Here is an 18,600-nt window from a genome sequence, read left to right on the forward strand (position 1 = left end):
GAGTGTTAAAAATTAAATGGGGGGGGGGGGGGGAGGAAGACCCAGAAGCACAGAGCTCACTACATGGTTTGCACTTGATAAATAATTTATTCAGTGAATTTGTCTGTGTTCACAAATAAATAAGATTAGACCAAGACCATAATATCATTCGTTTTTTTGAAAGAAATGAATGGGGTTGGCCACCAGCAGGATCCTAGGGTCAAATTTCTATATATTATGAATAATAACTAAAAAGTATTTTTTGCCAGTAGTGCTGAGGATAGATAACCTTTATTTATATTAATTATATTTGAATGATATTTTAATTGAATGATATTGAGTAACAGTAGTAAGAGTTGCTACGGCCTATTTTATTACCTTTGCTCCCAAGATAGGCACATGCCAAAACCTTTATTCACTGTTGAACATTTGAAATTGGAGTCTGAATTTTCTCTTCTGCTTAATTATTATCTATTCCTAATCTGTCCCTTCTCCCAAAATACTCTAGATATCAGAGTGAGAATGTGAAAAACTTGAGCCATAGAATGTTGTTAGTGATTTTTAAGTGGGAAGTTCAAGGATTCCCTGTAGAATTGAGTGACTGCTACAATGATCCTATCAAGATAAATCCTATCAAGATAAATTAAAGTTCTGCTGGACCCAGGAACATGTGTTTAAGCAACAAGGGCCCAGATTAGCTATTCTTGACCATTAAATTGTTAATTATAAAGTGGTGTTAATACACTAGAATTGTAAAAATGACAGCTTGTTTTTAATTTTTTTTTTGCTTTTCAACTCTGAAAATTTATCAGATACAAAGCATTAAAATTTATGTATTTGCATAGCACAGGGAGATCAGTTCGGTGCTTTGTGACCACCTAGAGGTGGGATAGGGAGGGTGGGAGGGAGATGCAAGGAGGAGATATGGGGCTATATGTATACATATAGCTGATTCACTTTGTTGTACAGCAGAAACTAACAGCATTGTAAAGCAGTTATACTCCAATAAAGACATTTTAAAATTTATGAATAAATCCTTGAAACCAAGTGCAGATTTGGAGAGATTCAAATCCTGAAATGACAGCTGTTCTGTGATCAGGGTTTAGGCCATAAAGGTTTGTTGTCCAATTAATGATCAGTCTTCCTCACCAGACATTTTTAGCATGTTAAAGATTTTTCTTTTCTTTTTGGTGGGAATGGGTGCTATGATTTTTGGAAAAACAATTAAATTGATAGCTGTTTGAAAATTCCACAAGGATAGCAGGAGAGATGTAGTCATATTCCTTTGCCAGAATTGATTTTAGAAGCTTAGTACAGCCCTGCTTCCTTCAGGCAAAAGCTGCAACCCAATGGTCTGATTCCCCCTTCAGGGTTATTTTTGCCACGTGATACTTCTTCCCTCCCTCAAACTCTAGTCTGTTTCTGGTTACCAATTTTTAAATAAAGAGCACTACCAAGTTCAGAAATATCAAAACAAGTACAGTTTGTTATATTACAAATTACTGGACATTGAAGGAAATTAAGTTGTCTTTTTCATATAGGAACCTATTCTAACCCAGTATCAGTTCGGAATGTGATTTGGAAATCCTTTTTTTCTACTACTGGCCATGAAAATGGATATGTACAATTCATTTCGCTGGCTTAGTTCATATTCCTAGTGGTGAATGGCTAATATATAGGAGACATTTGCAAGTGCCTAGAAGGCAGGGACTATATTTTATTCCTTTCTGTAGCCCCAAGGCCTAGCACAGTGTCTGGCATGTGTATAGATACTTATAAAATACTTAATGAGTTTAGAGGTACTGTCTTCTGTATAACTGATCCACAAGAAGATTAACTGAATAGACTTGATCTTATTAGCACCATGGTTTAATCAGCTGAGCTGTACAACCCATATTTGGCTTCTTAAGCCTGGTACTTTCCAAATGAGATAGTTGTTGTAGCAATATTTTGGATAGAAAAGTGAAAAGCTTGACACCTTGGATAAGAGTCTATGTATTAGTACATCAACATTGGTTTTAAAGATCAACTGTAAGGGGCTTCCCTGGTGGCTCAGTGGTTAAGAATCTGCCTGTCAATGCAGGGGACACGGGTTCTAGCCCTGGTCCGGGAAGATCCCACATGCCACGGAGCAACTAAGCCCACGCACCATGACTACTGAGCCTGTGCTCTAGAGCCCACAAACCACAACCACTGAGCCTGTGCTCTAGAGTCCGAGAGGCACAACTACTGAAGCCCGCGCACCTAGAGCCCGTGCTCCGCAACAAGAGAAGCCACCACAATGAGAAGCCCGTGCACCACAACGAAGAGTAGCCCCTGCTCGCCGCAACTAGAGAAAGCCTGCACGCAGCAACGAAGACCCAATACAGCCAAAAATAAATAAATAGATAAATAAATTTATAAAAAAAAACAAGAAGGAAACTGCCAAACTGTTTAAAAAAAAAAGATCAACTCTAAGAATGGTTTAAGGAAATAGCGATAATTTTAAAGATTGTTAAAACTATTTCCGTTTAATACATTATTGTACTACTGTGAGAGAATAAACCGATATGCAAAATTCTGCAGCATAAAGAACATAGATTCAATGATACAGGTTAGGTTTCTGTTAACTGAGCTTGTTTTCTTGAGTGTCTGAACTCCTGTCTTCAAAGAAGATCAATTCTTATAATCACTGAAGAAGTGCTTTGAGTTTCTCCAGGAAGGGAATAGCAATACTTCATCCTTCCAAATAGGCAAAAGATTGTATTTTAATCATCCCGTTGAAAAAATGTCATTCTTCATATTTTCTAAATCTTATTTAAGATGAGAAAAACTTCTGGGCTTTCTGTGCATTTTTAAAGTTGCCTTCAAGTTTCTATTCCTCAACACACCAGAAATCAGAGAAATGAAACATTCAAAATAAGTTCTGAATACGACCACATCTGTGTTTCTTATAATAAATGGCTAACTTTTTATACAGAATATGTTTTGTGATGCTTTGAAAAGATCACTTTCAAAGTCATTAATTTTAATTTGAGAGGTTTGGAATTAGCTGAAGCATAACAGCCTCTTGAATCTCCAATATTTTAAGGACAGGAAGAAAGCTTAAGGGAGAAAAAGGCTCCACATGCCCGCTGTAGCAAAACACACACACACACACACACACACACACACACACACACACACACTCTCTCCCTCTCTCTCTCTCTCTCTCTCTCTATCTCTCTCTCTCTCTCTCTCTCTCACTCACTCACTCACACGCCCCAGTCAGAAAAAGGTTTTTATTCCGTTCCACAAAAAGAAGTCTGATTGTTCTTCTTTGAAGTTTTAGGGTACGTATTTTGTGTTTTTAACAATAGCAAATAGGAAAACAAATTTTACTTGGGGCTGTACATGAACTTTGGCTTTTTAAAGTAGGTATGAATAAGTGAAAAGAATAAGCAAGGTAATTTCGTTATAAGTTTTGGACTGTATACTACTTGTATTTAAGTTTTGACTCGGTAATGCCCAGTGGTGCACTGGAGTCATCTGACTCAGCCAATTGTACCCGTATTTTCCCAACTCTACATTCATATGGCCATGGGAGTAGTATTTATACCATGGAAATTGGCACACACTACAAATCAAGGTTTCTTCCACCTCCCCCAACAGCCAGTTGTTAAACATTTACCACTTCCCATCCCGAATGTACCTATTTAATTTTTATTTTTTACAGTCAAACAATAGCTTTAGGTTTCATTGAAGATAGAGAACTGATGTAGAATGGTGGTGAAGAGCAGAGGCACTGAAGCCAAACTGCCTGGGTTCAGATACCAGTTCTGCACGTATTAGCTTGTGTTATCCTAGGCAAGTTAGTCACTCTTATCTCTAATGGGATAATAGCAATGCCTACCTTATAGGGTTGATGTAAGGATTAAATATGTTAATACAGGTAAAGCACTTAGAATAGGGTCTAGTTTACAAATGAATCTTATCTGGCAATTTCAGTTATCCAGAACATAGCCAGGGTTCAGGAAGTAAACAAAAATGTCACTGAGCAACCAAACCAAATATCAGAGGGTGGTACTTGCACTGAAGCCCTCAATCTGTCTCTGGGAGCCTGTTTTATTCTTTGTTTAGATCCAAGCTTGATTGACTTTTCATAGCTGACAGTAGATTAGGTGTATAAAATTAGAAAGAGGGGAGAGGGCTTCCCTGGTGGCGCAGTGGTTGGGGGTCCGCCTGCCGATGCAGGGGACGCGGGTTCGTGCCCCGGTCCGGGAGGATCCCATGTGCCGCGGAGCGGCTGGGCCCGTGAGCCATGGCCGCTGGGCCTGCGCGTCCGGAGCCTGTGCTCCGCAGCGGGAGAGGCCACAGCAGTGAGAGGCCCGCGTACCGCAAAAAAAAAAAAAAAAAGAAAGAGGGGAGAGATGCTGCTAGAAGCAACAAGTGACAACCTCTCTCCCCCAAAGAAAATTACCCAAAGTGAGAACTCAAAAATGAGTCAGAGGGGCTTCCCTGGTGGTGCAGTGGTTGAGAATCTGCCTGCCAATGCAGGGGACACGGGTTCGAGCCCTGGTCCAGAAAGATCCCACATGCCGCGGAGCAACTAAGCCCCTGTGCCACAACTACTAAACCTGAGCTCTAGAGCCTGCGTGCCACAACTACTGAAGCCCACGCACCTAGAGTCCGTGCTCCGCAACAGGAGAAGCCCGTGCGCTGCAACAAAGAGTAGCCCCTGCTCGTCGCAACTAGAGAAAGCCCGCGCACAGCAACGAAGACCCAACACAGCCAAAAAATAAATAAATAAATTAATTAATTAAAAAAAAAGAGTCAGACTGGATGATATCTAAGGTCCATTCCAGCTCTCCAAGTCTGTGACTTTGGTGAAAAATCATAACAGTTTGGGGACAAATAACCTAACTACTGTATTAAATAATGGCTTACAAAGATGATCCACTGTCAATAGTAAATCATAATCAGTATATCCTAGTTAGGAAAATAGGGCTGTATGGATGCCTTTTTAAAATGTCCGTTCAAAATTGTTGAAATTAAGTATTTGTGTAAAACTTTTTGTTACTTGGGAATTTAACTTATATGTAATACCTGATTCTCTGACAATACCAGATAAAGGAAGGCGTTACTGTAGTTAATTAAGACAGTCTCTGCCCTTAAAATGTTCTTTAGAGAGGGGGTAACAGAGGAGCAAAGAGGGAACATTTACATTCTCACTTGAAACTGGGGAAAATAACACAGGAGGCAGCATTTGAGCTGGGACTTGAGTAACACATAGACAGGCAGAGAAGGAAGGGGGAGTGTCAGAGCAGATGTAGAGCATTTTAGGCTGAGAGAACAGAATGAGCAAAAGGAAAGTTATGAAGAGTGAATGACACTAGCCGATCCCATGTGGCTGGATCTAAGTGTCCATGAGATGGGGGTGTAGTGGAGGTACATCAAACTGGAAAAGTTGGCTTGGGACCAGATCATGTAAGGCTTTAAATGCTAGGCCAAGAAGTCAGAAATTTAATGAGTAATAAGGAGCCATTAAAGACTTTTGAGTAGGGAAGAGGCATGATCCAACCAAGTGATGACAAATGTCAACCAGGAAGGCTGATGAAACTTTAAGGGAAGGGGGAAAATTGGAGTTAGAGTGACCAGTTAGGAGGTTACTGAAGTAGCTCAGACAAGGAAATTATGAGGGCCTACATTATAGGGCAGCAGGAATGGAACAGAGGATCTGATAATGGGAGATGCCAAGGCAGTATTATCTACATGACTGACTAGGTTAGCAGTGAGTATTCAAATGTGATTCTGAGGTTACTAAACCCGGTGACCAGAGGGTTGTGATGCCATTAAGTGTGATCAGGAACAGTGGAGGGGGAACAGTTTTTAAATAGTTGCAAGGGTGTAAGGAGGAGGAGATATATAATAATGCTTAGAAATAGATCTTTTATATGATTAGAAAGCTAATTCAATAGATAGTTGGACTACATATAGCATATATGAATATGAATTGGGGCGATTGAGGCACAGCATTGTTCCTTATGTGTAGACAATGTATATTTCTTGACTATCCTTGTTTTTTATTTTTTCTCCTTCCTACCCTAAATTTATTTTATTTTATTTTATTTATTTACTTATTTTACAACTTTATTGGAGTATAATTGCTTTACAATGGTGTGTTGGTTTCTGCTTTATAACAAAGTGAATCAGTTATACATATACATACGTTCCCATATCTCTTCCCTCTTGCGTCTCCCTCCCTCCCACCCTCCCTATCCCACCCCTCCAGGCGGTCACAAAGCACCGAGCTGATCTCCCTGTGCTATGCGGCTGCTTCCCACTAGCTATCTACCTTACGTTTGGTAGTGTATATATGTCCATGCCACTCTCTCACTTTGTCCCAGCTTCCCCTTCCCCTTCCCCATATCCTCAAGTCCATTCTCTAGTATCCTTGTTTTTTAATCTCCACTTGACCACAATGGCCAGTGTGTTCCTGAGCATCCAGCCCTGCCACCCACCTCATATCTTCTAAAAGAATGAAAACTTACTTCTGTTAGTCAAAAACATTTAGAAGGACAAATATGTGATTTAAAAAGAAATCTTTAAAATTTTCATATATTCCCAAACCTCATTTTTAGAATGATATATGCTTTCAAAAATTATTCAGGTTACAATATCAGAAGTGAACGCTAGGTTATATAGTTAATCAAAACTTTATAGCCAGAAATTCTCCTGATAGATGGCTTGTAGTGAAAAGCCAAATAGTGACAAAAGAGAATTGAAATAATTTCTGTGCTTTTAGTGCCAAAGCTAGAAATGTAAAGCCCCCGATTAAAGAGAAAAATGAGCCTCTCTCTTGCAAAATAGCCAGGTCTTTAGGACTATTTGCATTATATACTGATAGAGGAAAGAGATGCAAAGAAGACCTTTCAGCCTCGTTCACTTCCCATTGCTTCTGAGATTTTCCTCATGTAAATGGGAAGAGAGTGAGTCGTCAATGTTACCAAACTGAGTAATGGCAAATGAGTCAGCAAAGTTATATAAAAGGGTTTAACTAAGTGGCTGTCATATGTAAAAATAATGTCTTTGGAACTTTAAGGATCTTTAATAATACCCTATGAATATATTTTTTGAATTAGTAACTTCAAATGAGAAGAGGATCTTGATCTTTCGTAGACTATGGCCACTGGGGGCCATAAACTTAAGGGATTACTTGCATAATAATTCTGCTATATACATCGCCATTTAAGGTTTGTACTCTTGATTTGAATTCTATGAGTTCTGTGAATGCTATTAACATTCAAAGAACTCTATTCTCTTCCTAAAGATTATTGGTCTCACGTCATTTAAACTAGAAGGAATATAAACCGTGATAAGCGTTGGAATGGTGAGAGTAATCTAACATTCACACACCACTGGGAAAGATAATGTCTGTTCCTTATTTTTATCATAAGATTTATAAAGTCGGTAAAGTGGGAGATGTTATAGAGATTTGGCCTTTAGACTAAGACTTATAGGTGATTAGACTAAGTAATAAGTTTATTCTGACTTCAGACTTGACTTTAGTTGGGGTTGAATAGAAACACATTTCTATCAATTTTACATGTTGTATTCATTGCTAACCTGATTAAGTCCATGCAAAACCTTAGAACATCTTGGACAAATTTTATATTGCTCTTGAGGATATAGAAAAATGGCACATGGACATATATATAGGTTGTCCATTTGGGCTTGTAATCATTATTTGTCTCAAATTACTAATCCTGATATGTAGATCCTTATACATTTTAGTAGTGAGCTCATGAGATAGTCTATCACTTCATAAATTGGGAAACATACAGTTAAATAGTTTTGTCTTTCTCAAATCTCAGATTCTCTAGGAGAATCCCCTACCATCCAGGTAACTACTTGTCTTTAAGAAAGCCTTCATGTAAGAGGCAAATTGGGTCCCAAACCCAATACTTTTGAATTATAGGTGGCAAACCTGAGGGGAGGGGAGGTATTTGTTGTATATATCATAGCTTCCTTACTAAACTATGAGTTCCTTAAGATCAGTAACCAAGTCTCAGCATGTTTATGTTTCATTGAGTGTCATTTAAAATCATTTTAGCAATTGGATTTTTATACTAAGAATGCTTTACCAAACTAAAACTGAATTCCTTTTCTTTTACAGGTGCAGGAGACATTGTTGCAATCATGATTGGCAATCTGAAAGGCACAAAAATTCTACAGTCTATTCAAAGAGGCATACAAGTAACAATGGTCATTGAAGTAGGGAAAAAACATGGACCTTGGGTGAATCACTATTCAATTTTCTTCGTTTCTGTGTCCTTTTTTATTATTACGGCAGCAACTGTGGGCTATTTTATCTTTTATTCTGCTCGAAGATTACGGAATGCGAGAGCTCAAAGCAGGAAGCAGGTTTGTAATGGCCCTTTCTTCCAATTTAAAAATATTTTACTGTTTTAATTGTAGATTCAGTGTCATGCATTTTAATATTCTTCACTTGCTGGACAATGATCCATGCATATGTTTTGTGAAAACTGGTAGTTTTTAAAAGTATGTCACCTTCTATCCTCTGAAATCTCTTATTTTCTGAAATTTGTCTATGGCCTTAATCCTGCCTGGTTAAGTCTTCTAATACCTCATTAGGGAGCACAGCCAGCATTTAAGTATATATGGGTGTAAATACATATGTTCATTTACACATTTTTTCTAAATTACAAAAGCATTTCATACGCAATATAGAAAATTTAGAAACTAGAAAGTACAAGAGAAAAAAACCTTCACCCAAAACTCCATATAACAACAACAACAAAACTGTAGTCACCACCCAAAGGTAACCACTGTTATTTTACATGTAAGTGTGTGCCTGTACATGTGTGCATTTGCATTTGAGGGCAGGGCTGGGAAGAGAGACTAGGCTGAATGTCATGAGTAGGCAAGTTTAAAGATCTAATTGTGCATCATATAGTACTAGGCTCCAAACAGAGTCACATATTCATAATCTCTCCCATATTTTAACAACTGATGTATAAACAGGTACAAAGTACAGAAATAATAGAACAAAAATACCAAAGCATCATTGAACAGGGAAGAACCTCTGGTTATGTGGCATTGATCCTACCACATTTAAAGTGCCCCTCATTCCTCTTATATCCTCACTTCTCTTCCATACCCAGCTTAACTTCCACGGCCACTCCCATGCGTACGTCTTCAGTTTCCTTGGCCCTTCTCTCTCTTTGTTAACTTGCTGTCAAAACCCAACCCTGATTAAATCCTACTTCCCACCTACTCTATGCCAGTTCTTTGCTTAGCTGAAGTAGGAGACAAACATTAGCATCTATACAGGCTAATCTCATTTTTAAATTTATAATCACAAACTCAGAGTGAGTTTGCTTACTGCTGCCCAACAATCATGCCATGTTTTCTTAACAATTTCCTCTCCTTTCCTAGGTTACTAATCATTACATATTCCTTTCTCCTTAAACCTCCAACACGTCCTCCAACTTTACTCTCAACTTGTATTTTGGATCTTATTCCACTGAGAAAATTGAAGTAATCAAGAGTACTTCCACAAGCTTCCACCACACGTACCCATCTATGTGCATCTGTGTCTATACCCGATATCCTCTGCCTTGTCTTCTGTTGTTGGAGACACCCAAACATGCTATTAATTGCTTCCATTTTCAGAAGAACTCCTCTTGACCCCAGGCCAGAAACCTTGGAGTAAATTCTTTATTCTTCTCTTTCTCTCACTTCCCGCGTAACCTCCATCAGCAAGTCCTGTTGTTTTCTACCTTCATTGTATACCCAGAATCCGATTACTTCTCACCACTCCCATTGCTTCCACCCTGGTCCATGCCACCGTCATTTCTTAACCTCCTCTCCTTCTCGAGAATTCTCAACACAACAGCAGAGTGGTGTGCCACTTCTCCAGAATGATTAGTAGGGATTTAAGGCTTTCAGCTGATCATATAGTAGAGGCCAGATTGTATTTTATATGTACTGAGAAGTTCCTCCAAAGGCAGTGAAATTCTGGCCACTTCATGCACTCTATCTCGAATAAGCAAAGATGAACCCAATTTATTTGAGAGTAGGGAAGCAGTGAGGATTTCTATGTGGCAAGAAAGTTAATTAAATTTGGGAACAGATGAAAAATTGAAATCGTGTTCTAAAACCTTTGTAAAGATTTAGACACCAGCAGGTGGTAATGAGTGATGATTATCTCAATGTTTAAAGTTAATTGACTTCTGTACTTCTCCTTAGAGAAGCAGCTTATCACACTGGTGGCAGGTTCAGCCCGTTACTAGCTGTAGTCAAAAGGATGTTTAAAATTCCTGTGCCAGGCCATTCAATAGTCTCACACTGTGTTAATATTTGGCATTTGTATATAGTGCTGATCTTATCTCTGAAGTTGAAAAGAAATTGGTATCCAGTATGATGAACTATTCAAATGTTATAGTTACAATGACAAGAGTGTTTGGTTCAAAGTTTATAGTTACAGTGACAAGAGTGTTTGGTTTGTGCATGTTCATGGTGGGGTATGTATTTCTGTATGCCAAGTGCTATATTAAATCTATTAATGTGGCATTAAAACCCATAAGCAAGTAATAGAGTTTATAAAGAACTGTCTGGTGTTGCACAAGCTCCATTGGATATTTGACTCCGGTCTCATCACTCAAGTAAATTTCATACTTTATAATATATCTTAAGAAAATCAGCTTCTGTACACATGGTTAAGAATAGCATTAAAACTTCTCACCTCACCAGTACTGAACCAAGATGGCAGAGTAGAAGGACGTGCTCTCACTCCCTCTTGTGAGAACATCAGAATCACAGCTAGCTGCTGGACAATCATCGACAGAAAGGCACTGGAAATCACCAAAAATGATACCCCACATCCAAAGACAAAGGAGAAGCCACAATGAGACGGTAGGAGGGGCGCAGTCACAGTAAAATCAAATCCCATAACTGCTGGGTGAGTGACTCACAGACTGGAGAACACCTGTACCACATAAGTCCACCCACTGGAGTGAAGGTTCTGAGCCCCACATCGAGCTTCCCAACCTGGGGGTCTGGCAACGGGAGGAGGAATTCCTAGAGAATCAGACTTTGAATGCTAGTGGGATTTGACTGCAGGACATAGACAGGATTGGGGGAAACAGAGACTCCACTCTTCCAGGGCACACACAAAGTAGTGTGTGTATTGGGACCCAGGGGAAGGAGCAGTGACCCCATAGGAGACTGAACCAGACCTACCTGCTAGTGTTGGAGGGTCTCCTGCAGAGGTGGGCAGTGGCTGTGGCTCACCGTGGGGACAAGGACACTGGTGGCAGAAGCTCTGGGAAGTACTCCTTGGCGTGAGCCCTCCCAGAGTCCACCACTAGCCCCACCAAACAGCCCAGGTAGAAAAACAAACGTAAAAAACACAAACACATGGAGGCAAAATAGTACATTACTAAATAACCAAGAGATCATTGAAGAAATCAAAGAGGAAGTCATAAGAAAACTATAGCAAAGATCAATACTACTATGAGCTGGTTCTTTGAAAAGATAAACAAAATTGATAAACCATTAGCCAGACTCATCAAGAAAAAGAGAGGACAGAAATCAATAAAATTAGAAAGAAAAAGGAGAAGTTACAACAGACACCGCAGAAATACAAAGCATCCTGAGAGACTACTACCAGTAACTGTATGCCAATAAAATGGACAACCTGGAAGAAACGGACAAATTCTTAGAAAGGTATAACCTTCCAAGACTGAACCAGGAAGAAATACAAACTATGAACAAACCAATCACAAGTGATGAAATTGTGAAATTAAAAATCTTCCAACAAACAGAAGTCCAGGACCGGGCTTCCCTGGTGGCGCAGTGGTTGAGAGTCCGCCTGCCGATGCAGGGGACACGGGTTCGTGCCCCGGTCAACTCATTCTATGAGGCCACTATCACTCTGATACCGAAACCAGACAAAGATACTACAAAAAAAGAAAATTACAGACCAACGTCACTGGTTAATATAGATAGAAAAATCCTCAACAAAATACTAGCAAATAGAGTCCAACAACACATTAAAAGGCTCATACACCATGATCAAGTGGGATTTATCCCAGGGATGCAAGGACTCTTCAATATACGCAAGTCAACCAATGTGATACACCATATTAACAAATGGAAGAAGAAAAACCATATGATCAAATATGGTAGTGGCACAAAAAGAGACACATAGATCAATGGAACAAGATTGAAAGCCCAGAGGTAAACCCACCCACCTATAGTCAACTAATCTATGACAAAGGAGGCAAGGATATACAATGGAGAAAAAATGGATCTAGAGACTGTCATACAGGGTGAAGTACGTCAGAAAGAGAAAAACAAGTATTGTATATTAACGCGTATATGTGGAACCTAGAAAAAGAGTACAGATGAACCATTTTGCAGGGCAGAAATTGAGACACAGATGTAGAGAACAAACATATGGACACCAAGAGGGGAAAGTGGCGGCAGGGTGGTGATGGTGGTGTGATGAATTGGGCGATTGGGATTGACATGTATACATTGATGTGTATAAAATTGATGACTAATAAGAACCTGCTGTATAAAAAAAAAAAATTAAATTTAAAAACTTCTCACCTTTTAGAAAAGGCTTTTGAGAGGGCATTTTCCACTCCTTAATGGGTTGTATCTGTTTATCCTTTGGTGACTAAAGGATTAAATATATGACTGATTATCGCTTTTGCTTGCATATACTTGAGAGTGCTGAAATGTCATTTACATATTATTTAATTTTCCTGACTTCTTATTTTTAAAACATAAAGCTTGGGCTTCCCTGGTGGCGCAGTGGTTGAGAGTCCGCCTGCTGAGGCAGGGGACATGGGTTCGTGCCCTGGTCCCGGAAGATCCCACATGCTGCAGAGCGGCTGGGCCTGTGAGCCATGGCCGCTGAGCCTGCGCTTCCGGAGCCTGTGCTCCACAAAGGGAGAGGCCACAACAGTGAGAGGCCCACGTACCGCAAAAAAAAAAAACATAAAGCTTGATGCGTATGATGGTTATAACTATCACTAAATATTTAACTGCATTGTACCCATTTTGCTGGTAAAAATAATACTGAAACTGAGTAATGAAAATTTACCTTTGTTAAAATTCATTAGAATGTTCAGGAGTGTCTTCCCTCTGAACCATTATGACACATAGTAGATAATGTCAGGCAAACTGATAAATGTATAACCATAAATTTTGATGACCATAATGCCCAATTATAATGGACAGCATATAGTGGTCGTATGCCTGACATTCCGTAGTATGATGTGTCAGAACACACATCATCCCTGTTTTTGTGGATAGAAAGCTTTTAAACAAGATGAAAAATATCAATGGGTTGTAAATGAAAATAACATATTAGGCATTATATGGTGGATTCATGTCTTCACTGGGAACAACCCTAACCTAAGACAATGAAGATTATGGAAAACCTTCTGGCATGCTCAAACTAAACTGAGTTTGGGAGTCACCATTATCCACTTGACTCTGGCATGAGACACCCAGCATTTTTGGGATATAGTGCGTGTACCTTAACCTTACTCAAGCAGTCAATACTCAGTGGAAACAAGGTATGTGTTGGATTAAACATTGGCCAGTGAAACAAAACAGGGCTGTAGGTGAAAGAGAAGGTGGCCTTCATATAATGGAACAAGCTGAATTTACTTTTAATGAAAACTGTCTTTCAGAAGAAAAGAAGTTACTCTCTGAAATAGATTGGTAGGAATCATCTTCCAAGAGCAGAGAAAAGAATGGGAATCCACTTGGAAAGCTGATGAAAACTTAGTAATATGGTCACACAGACCCAATACATAATGCTAGAGGATGTTAGCACTCAACACTTGGAAAGAGCGTATACTCTGACACAACAGGGTCTGTTAACTATTTTACTCCAAATGGGGACCCAAGTAGTCATGGGGTAATGACCTTCCATTTTTAGTTATGGAAGTTCAGGAAGAGCATCTTTTTTTTTAAAAAATAAATTTATTTATTTATTTATTTATATTTTTGGCTGTGTTGGGTCTTCGTTTCTGTGCGAGGGCTTTCCCTAGTTGCGGCAAGCGGGGACTACTCTTCATCGCGGTGTGCGGGCCTTTCACTGTCGCGGCCTCTCTTGTTGTGGGGCACAGGCTCCAGACGCGCAGGCTCAGTAGTTGTGGCTCACGGGCCCAGTCGCTCCACGGCATGTGGGATCCTCCCAGACCAGGGCTCGAACCCGTGTCCCCTGCATTGGCAGGCAGACTGTCAACCACTGCGCCACCAGGGAAGCCCCAGGAGGAGCATCTTTGAGACACATGCAGAGCCACAAACTTTCTGGGTGAAATTGTAACTTACATTGCTGATCGCTGACTCACCTCTCCCAAAGGATGGACCAAAATAAGATGAGTTATAGGAATAGGAATAATACTGAACGATACCCATGTATTCCCCATGGGAGGGAGACAGCCTTTCTGCACAACAGTCAATGGGAAAACTGTATAATAGTGTGAGTTGAGACAAATGATTGACTTTGTCCTCAGCTAACATGGAACCTAGAAATGACAGAATCATCACCACTGGTGGTAACACTTGTCCATAATAATATCTGGTATGTGGGCAAAGAACAGTTTCTTCTAGGAAGATTTAAGATTTATCACAACACTTCTGTGATACTTCCTGACTTCTTTTGTAACCAGATGAAACTGTATCATAACCATACTGTGATATGGTGTAATACTGGTATTGTTGGTAAGGTTCAACTGCCTTATATAAATACATCTTATGATAATGAAATGTATTGGGAAGCTGAACTAAAACCTCCCCAGGATGTGATACCAATGGAGAGTGACTGGCCTGAGGAAGAATTAGATATAGTTCATTACTTTAAATAGCTCTGTACAAGTTTATCCCAAAGTTCAAGTGGCCATAGGTCAAGGGAGTAAAGAGATAATTAAATTGGTACATCAATATAAAGATGTTTTAAATGGTCTTATAGATTGGAAGAATTATTTCTTTGAGCCTATTTTCATCCTTCATTGCCTTCTGCAAGTATTAGATATGGTTATGTTGTTCTTGCTTACCTTATATATAAATGCTGTACTAATTGTAAAAGCCCAAAATGACTGTTTTGTTGTTAAAAAGACCATGATTGAGAGAGAGAGTAGATTGTAAGGAAAGAGACAACATAGTAGGTCTAGCTGCTTACTCCTTGAAAGTCTCCAAGGAAACCATGCTTGGCCCTTGGCCAACCCTGGGAATGTGGTCGTCAAATGGTTTTATTTTGTTTGTTTTGTTTTGTTTGCTTTTCTGTTTTCTTCCAGTTTTATTGAGATATAATTGACTTATAGCACTGTATAAGTTTAAGGTGTACAACACAATGATTTGACTTACATACATCCTGAAATGATTAACACAGTAGGTTTAGGGAACATCCATCGTCTCGTGTAGATACACATTAAAGAAATAGAAAAAAATATTTTTTCCCTTGTGATGAGAACTCCTAGGAGTTACTCTCTTAATGACTTTCATTTATAATATATAGCAGTGTTAATTATACTTGTCATGTTGAACATTATATCCCTAGTACTTACTTATCTTATAATTGCAAGTTTGTAGCTTTTGACTACCTTCATCTAATTCCCCCTTCCCCCACCATCTGCCTCTGGTAGTCACAAATCTGATCTCTTTTTCTGTAAGTTTGTTTGGTTGGTTTTTGCCTGCGCCACGTGGCATGTGGGATTTTAGTTCCACGACCAGGGATCGAACCTGCGCCCCCTGCAGTGGAAGCGCGGCGTCTTAACCATTGGACGGCCAGGGAAGTCCCAAGTTTGTTTGTTTTTGAAATATAATTGACCTACCACGCTATGTTAGTTCCTGGTATGTAACACAGTGATTCAATATTTCTATGCATTTGAAAATGATCACCATGATTGTCTAGTTGTCATTTGTTACCATAAAAAGATATTACATAATTATTGACCGTATTCCACACACTGTGCATTTCATACCGGTGACTCATTTATTTTGTAACTGAAATTTGTGCCTCTTTATCTCGCTGTGTACAATGGAATATTACTCAGCCATAAAAAAATGAAATCTTAACCATTTGCGACATGAATGGATCTAGAAGATATTATGCTAAGTGAAATAAGTCAGACAGAGAAAGACAAATACTGTATGATTTCACTTATATGTGGACTCTAAAGAACAAAACAAATGAACAAACATGACCAAATAGAAACAGAGAACAAACAGGTGGTTGCCAGAGGTGGGGGGCAGTGGGGGGAGGAGAGAAATAGGTGAGGGAGATTAAAAGGTACAGACTTCCAGTTACAAAATAAATGAGTCAAAGTGTTCTTTATGTTAGTGATTGATGATTTTGTTATACACATCTGGAGCAACAATCAGGATAAATAATATGCACCTGGTTTTGTTGTTTGGGTCCTGAGTTTGGAGCAGCATGGCCAACTGCTAGCAGAATTATCTAGTGACCAGTCCCCCATCTGAGCCTCAGATCCTGAGACTCAAATTGGCTTCCTGGGCAGAGATATGTAACACATGTCCTTATACTTTGCTGCCAAAGAGATAGCACTCCTGTGTGGTCTCAGATGAGGAAGAACTTAGCTACATTAATATCTTAAAATTTGTCCTTGAACTTAAAGCATGACTAAAAACTATCTGAAACATTTCTGGTTACATTAAATTTTCTCTACTGTCCTAGTATATGAAATTAACTGGAAGACTTACCAGGTGTCTGCATGCTGTACCACTATCAATATATACATATTTGTAGTTGGTGCATTTGTATGTATCTGTTCCTGCCTGAATTTGAGATTTAGAGCCCTTTACAAAACCACTGCTTTGGCTCTTGTATAAGAAGAGCAGATTAAACAAATTCTCGTCTGAGTAGGACCTGGTTTTATAGTCTTTCTCTGACTTTCTCACTGGACAAAAGGAAGCTCTTAAAATGGGTCTGTCGGGATTTTTAAAAATATTCACTTACTCTAATAAAGGTTTTGATTGTCTTTCTTTGAAAAATGCTATAATCTGAGTCATAACCTATCTCTTAGGGTAAATTCCCCCTTTTCTGACTGCTCTTCCTTACAGTGCATTTCCTCACACTGTTCACAGGGATCACCTTTGTGTAGGTGGTCTGTACTCCTATTTCTGTAGTTCCATAGACTTATGGGAAGCTGTTCTATAATCTGCACCTCCTCTTTCCTTTAGGAATACTCTCATTCAGATATTATACAGAGGTTGTTTTGGGCTTTATCATTTTTAATTGAAGTATAATTGACATACAGTATTATATTAGTTTCAGGTGTACAATACAGTGATTCCATGCCTAGGTTTTTGCTGGGGAAAAAAGCAGATTTCTCTCAGTTCTCATATATCTAAACAGCCACATCACTCAAACTTTGATTTTGTTCACAGGAATGTATCTGAAGAAAAGAATCCTCTTATTATAATCCTTGATTTTAAGTATTCTGTTTTATAAATTCCGAGCCAAATTTTTATGAAAATTTTTATTTTAAAAAAGTGGTGAGGGACTTTCCTGGTGGCGCAGTGGTTAAGAATCTGCCTGCCAATGCAGGGGACCTGGGTTCAAGCCCTGGGCCAGGAAGATCCCACATGTCACGGAGCACCTAAGCCCGCGCGCCATAACTACTGAATCCCGCGTGCCTAGAGCCCGTCCTCCACAACAAGAGAAGCCACCACAATGAGAAGCCCGCACACCACAACAAAGAGTAGCCCCCACTCAGTGCAACTAGAGAAAGCCTGTGCACAGCAACGAAGACCCAACGGAGCCAAAAATAAATTTTTTAAAAAAGTGGTGACTTAAGAACAGGGAAATATAGTTTGCTTATATCTACCCTCTTTTCTTGCTTTTACATACCCCAATCCGCTCCCTCCCCCCACCATCAAGTAATTAGGTTTGACTACGTGCCTAGTGTTATTCATGTGGGTTTCAGTTAAACTAAAAGCTGAATGCCGTGGGACCAAAACCCAGGTGACAAATAACCAGACTAAAACATTTATTTTACTTAGTTTGATATAAATTCACAGATGAACTAGGTAAAATATCTTTGAGTTCACTGTAATTTAAAAATTGAACATTGTAATATAGGGTAAGAATTGACCTGACTCTTCATTTTCAGTCCACTTAAAGTGTCACTCAGAAACAAAACAACTATACAGCTGAAATTCTTCAGTGACTAGAACCATCCCAGCTTTTGAATAGACTAATGGCATTAAGCTTCTGTTGAGAAAATTGGCGAAAAACCAAGATGCTTTGAATCAATCTTCTACTCTGCCAAATATTCTTAGACCAGGTATCTCTTAGGATTGGGGAGAGGTGGGTAGAGTCTGTTGATATAAAATACCTGTTTAAAAGAGCTCCCCAGGGCTTCCCTGGTGGCGCAGTGGTTAGGAATCCACCTGCCAATGCAGGAGACACGGGTTCGAGCCCTGGTCCGGGAAGATCCCACGTGATGCGGAGCAAATAAGCCCGTGTGCCACAACTACTCAGCCTGAGTTCTAGAGCCTGCGAGCCACAGCTACTGAGCCTGCGTGCTACAACAAAGAGTAGCCCCCGCTCGCTGCAACTAGAGAAAGCCCACGCACAGCAACGAAGACCCA

The 18,600-nt window shown here is 39.5% G+C and overlaps 1 protein-coding gene across 2 annotated transcripts in view; it reads left to right on the forward strand.

The window, feature by feature from the left end:
* RNF128 (ring finger protein 128) overlaps nucleotides 1–18,600 on the forward strand; it is a 91,728-nt gene that overhangs the window by 53,416 nt on the left and 19,712 nt on the right. For both annotated transcript variants that reach the window (XM_024749580.1, XM_024749579.1), the window contains exon 2: nucleotides 8,114–8,361. In XM_024749580.1, the coding sequence (XP_024605348.1) occupies nucleotides 8,114–8,361 (248 nt within the window). The remainder of the gene's footprint in view (nucleotides 1–8,113; nucleotides 8,362–18,600) is intronic.

Source organism: Neophocaena asiaeorientalis, unplaced genomic scaffold, assembly GCF_003031525.2.
Source record: "Neophocaena asiaeorientalis asiaeorientalis breed wild unplaced genomic scaffold, Neophocaena_asiaeorientalis_V1.1 scaffold850, whole genome shotgun sequence".
Lineage (NCBI taxonomy): Eukaryota > Metazoa > Chordata > Mammalia > Artiodactyla > Phocoenidae > Neophocaena > Neophocaena asiaeorientalis.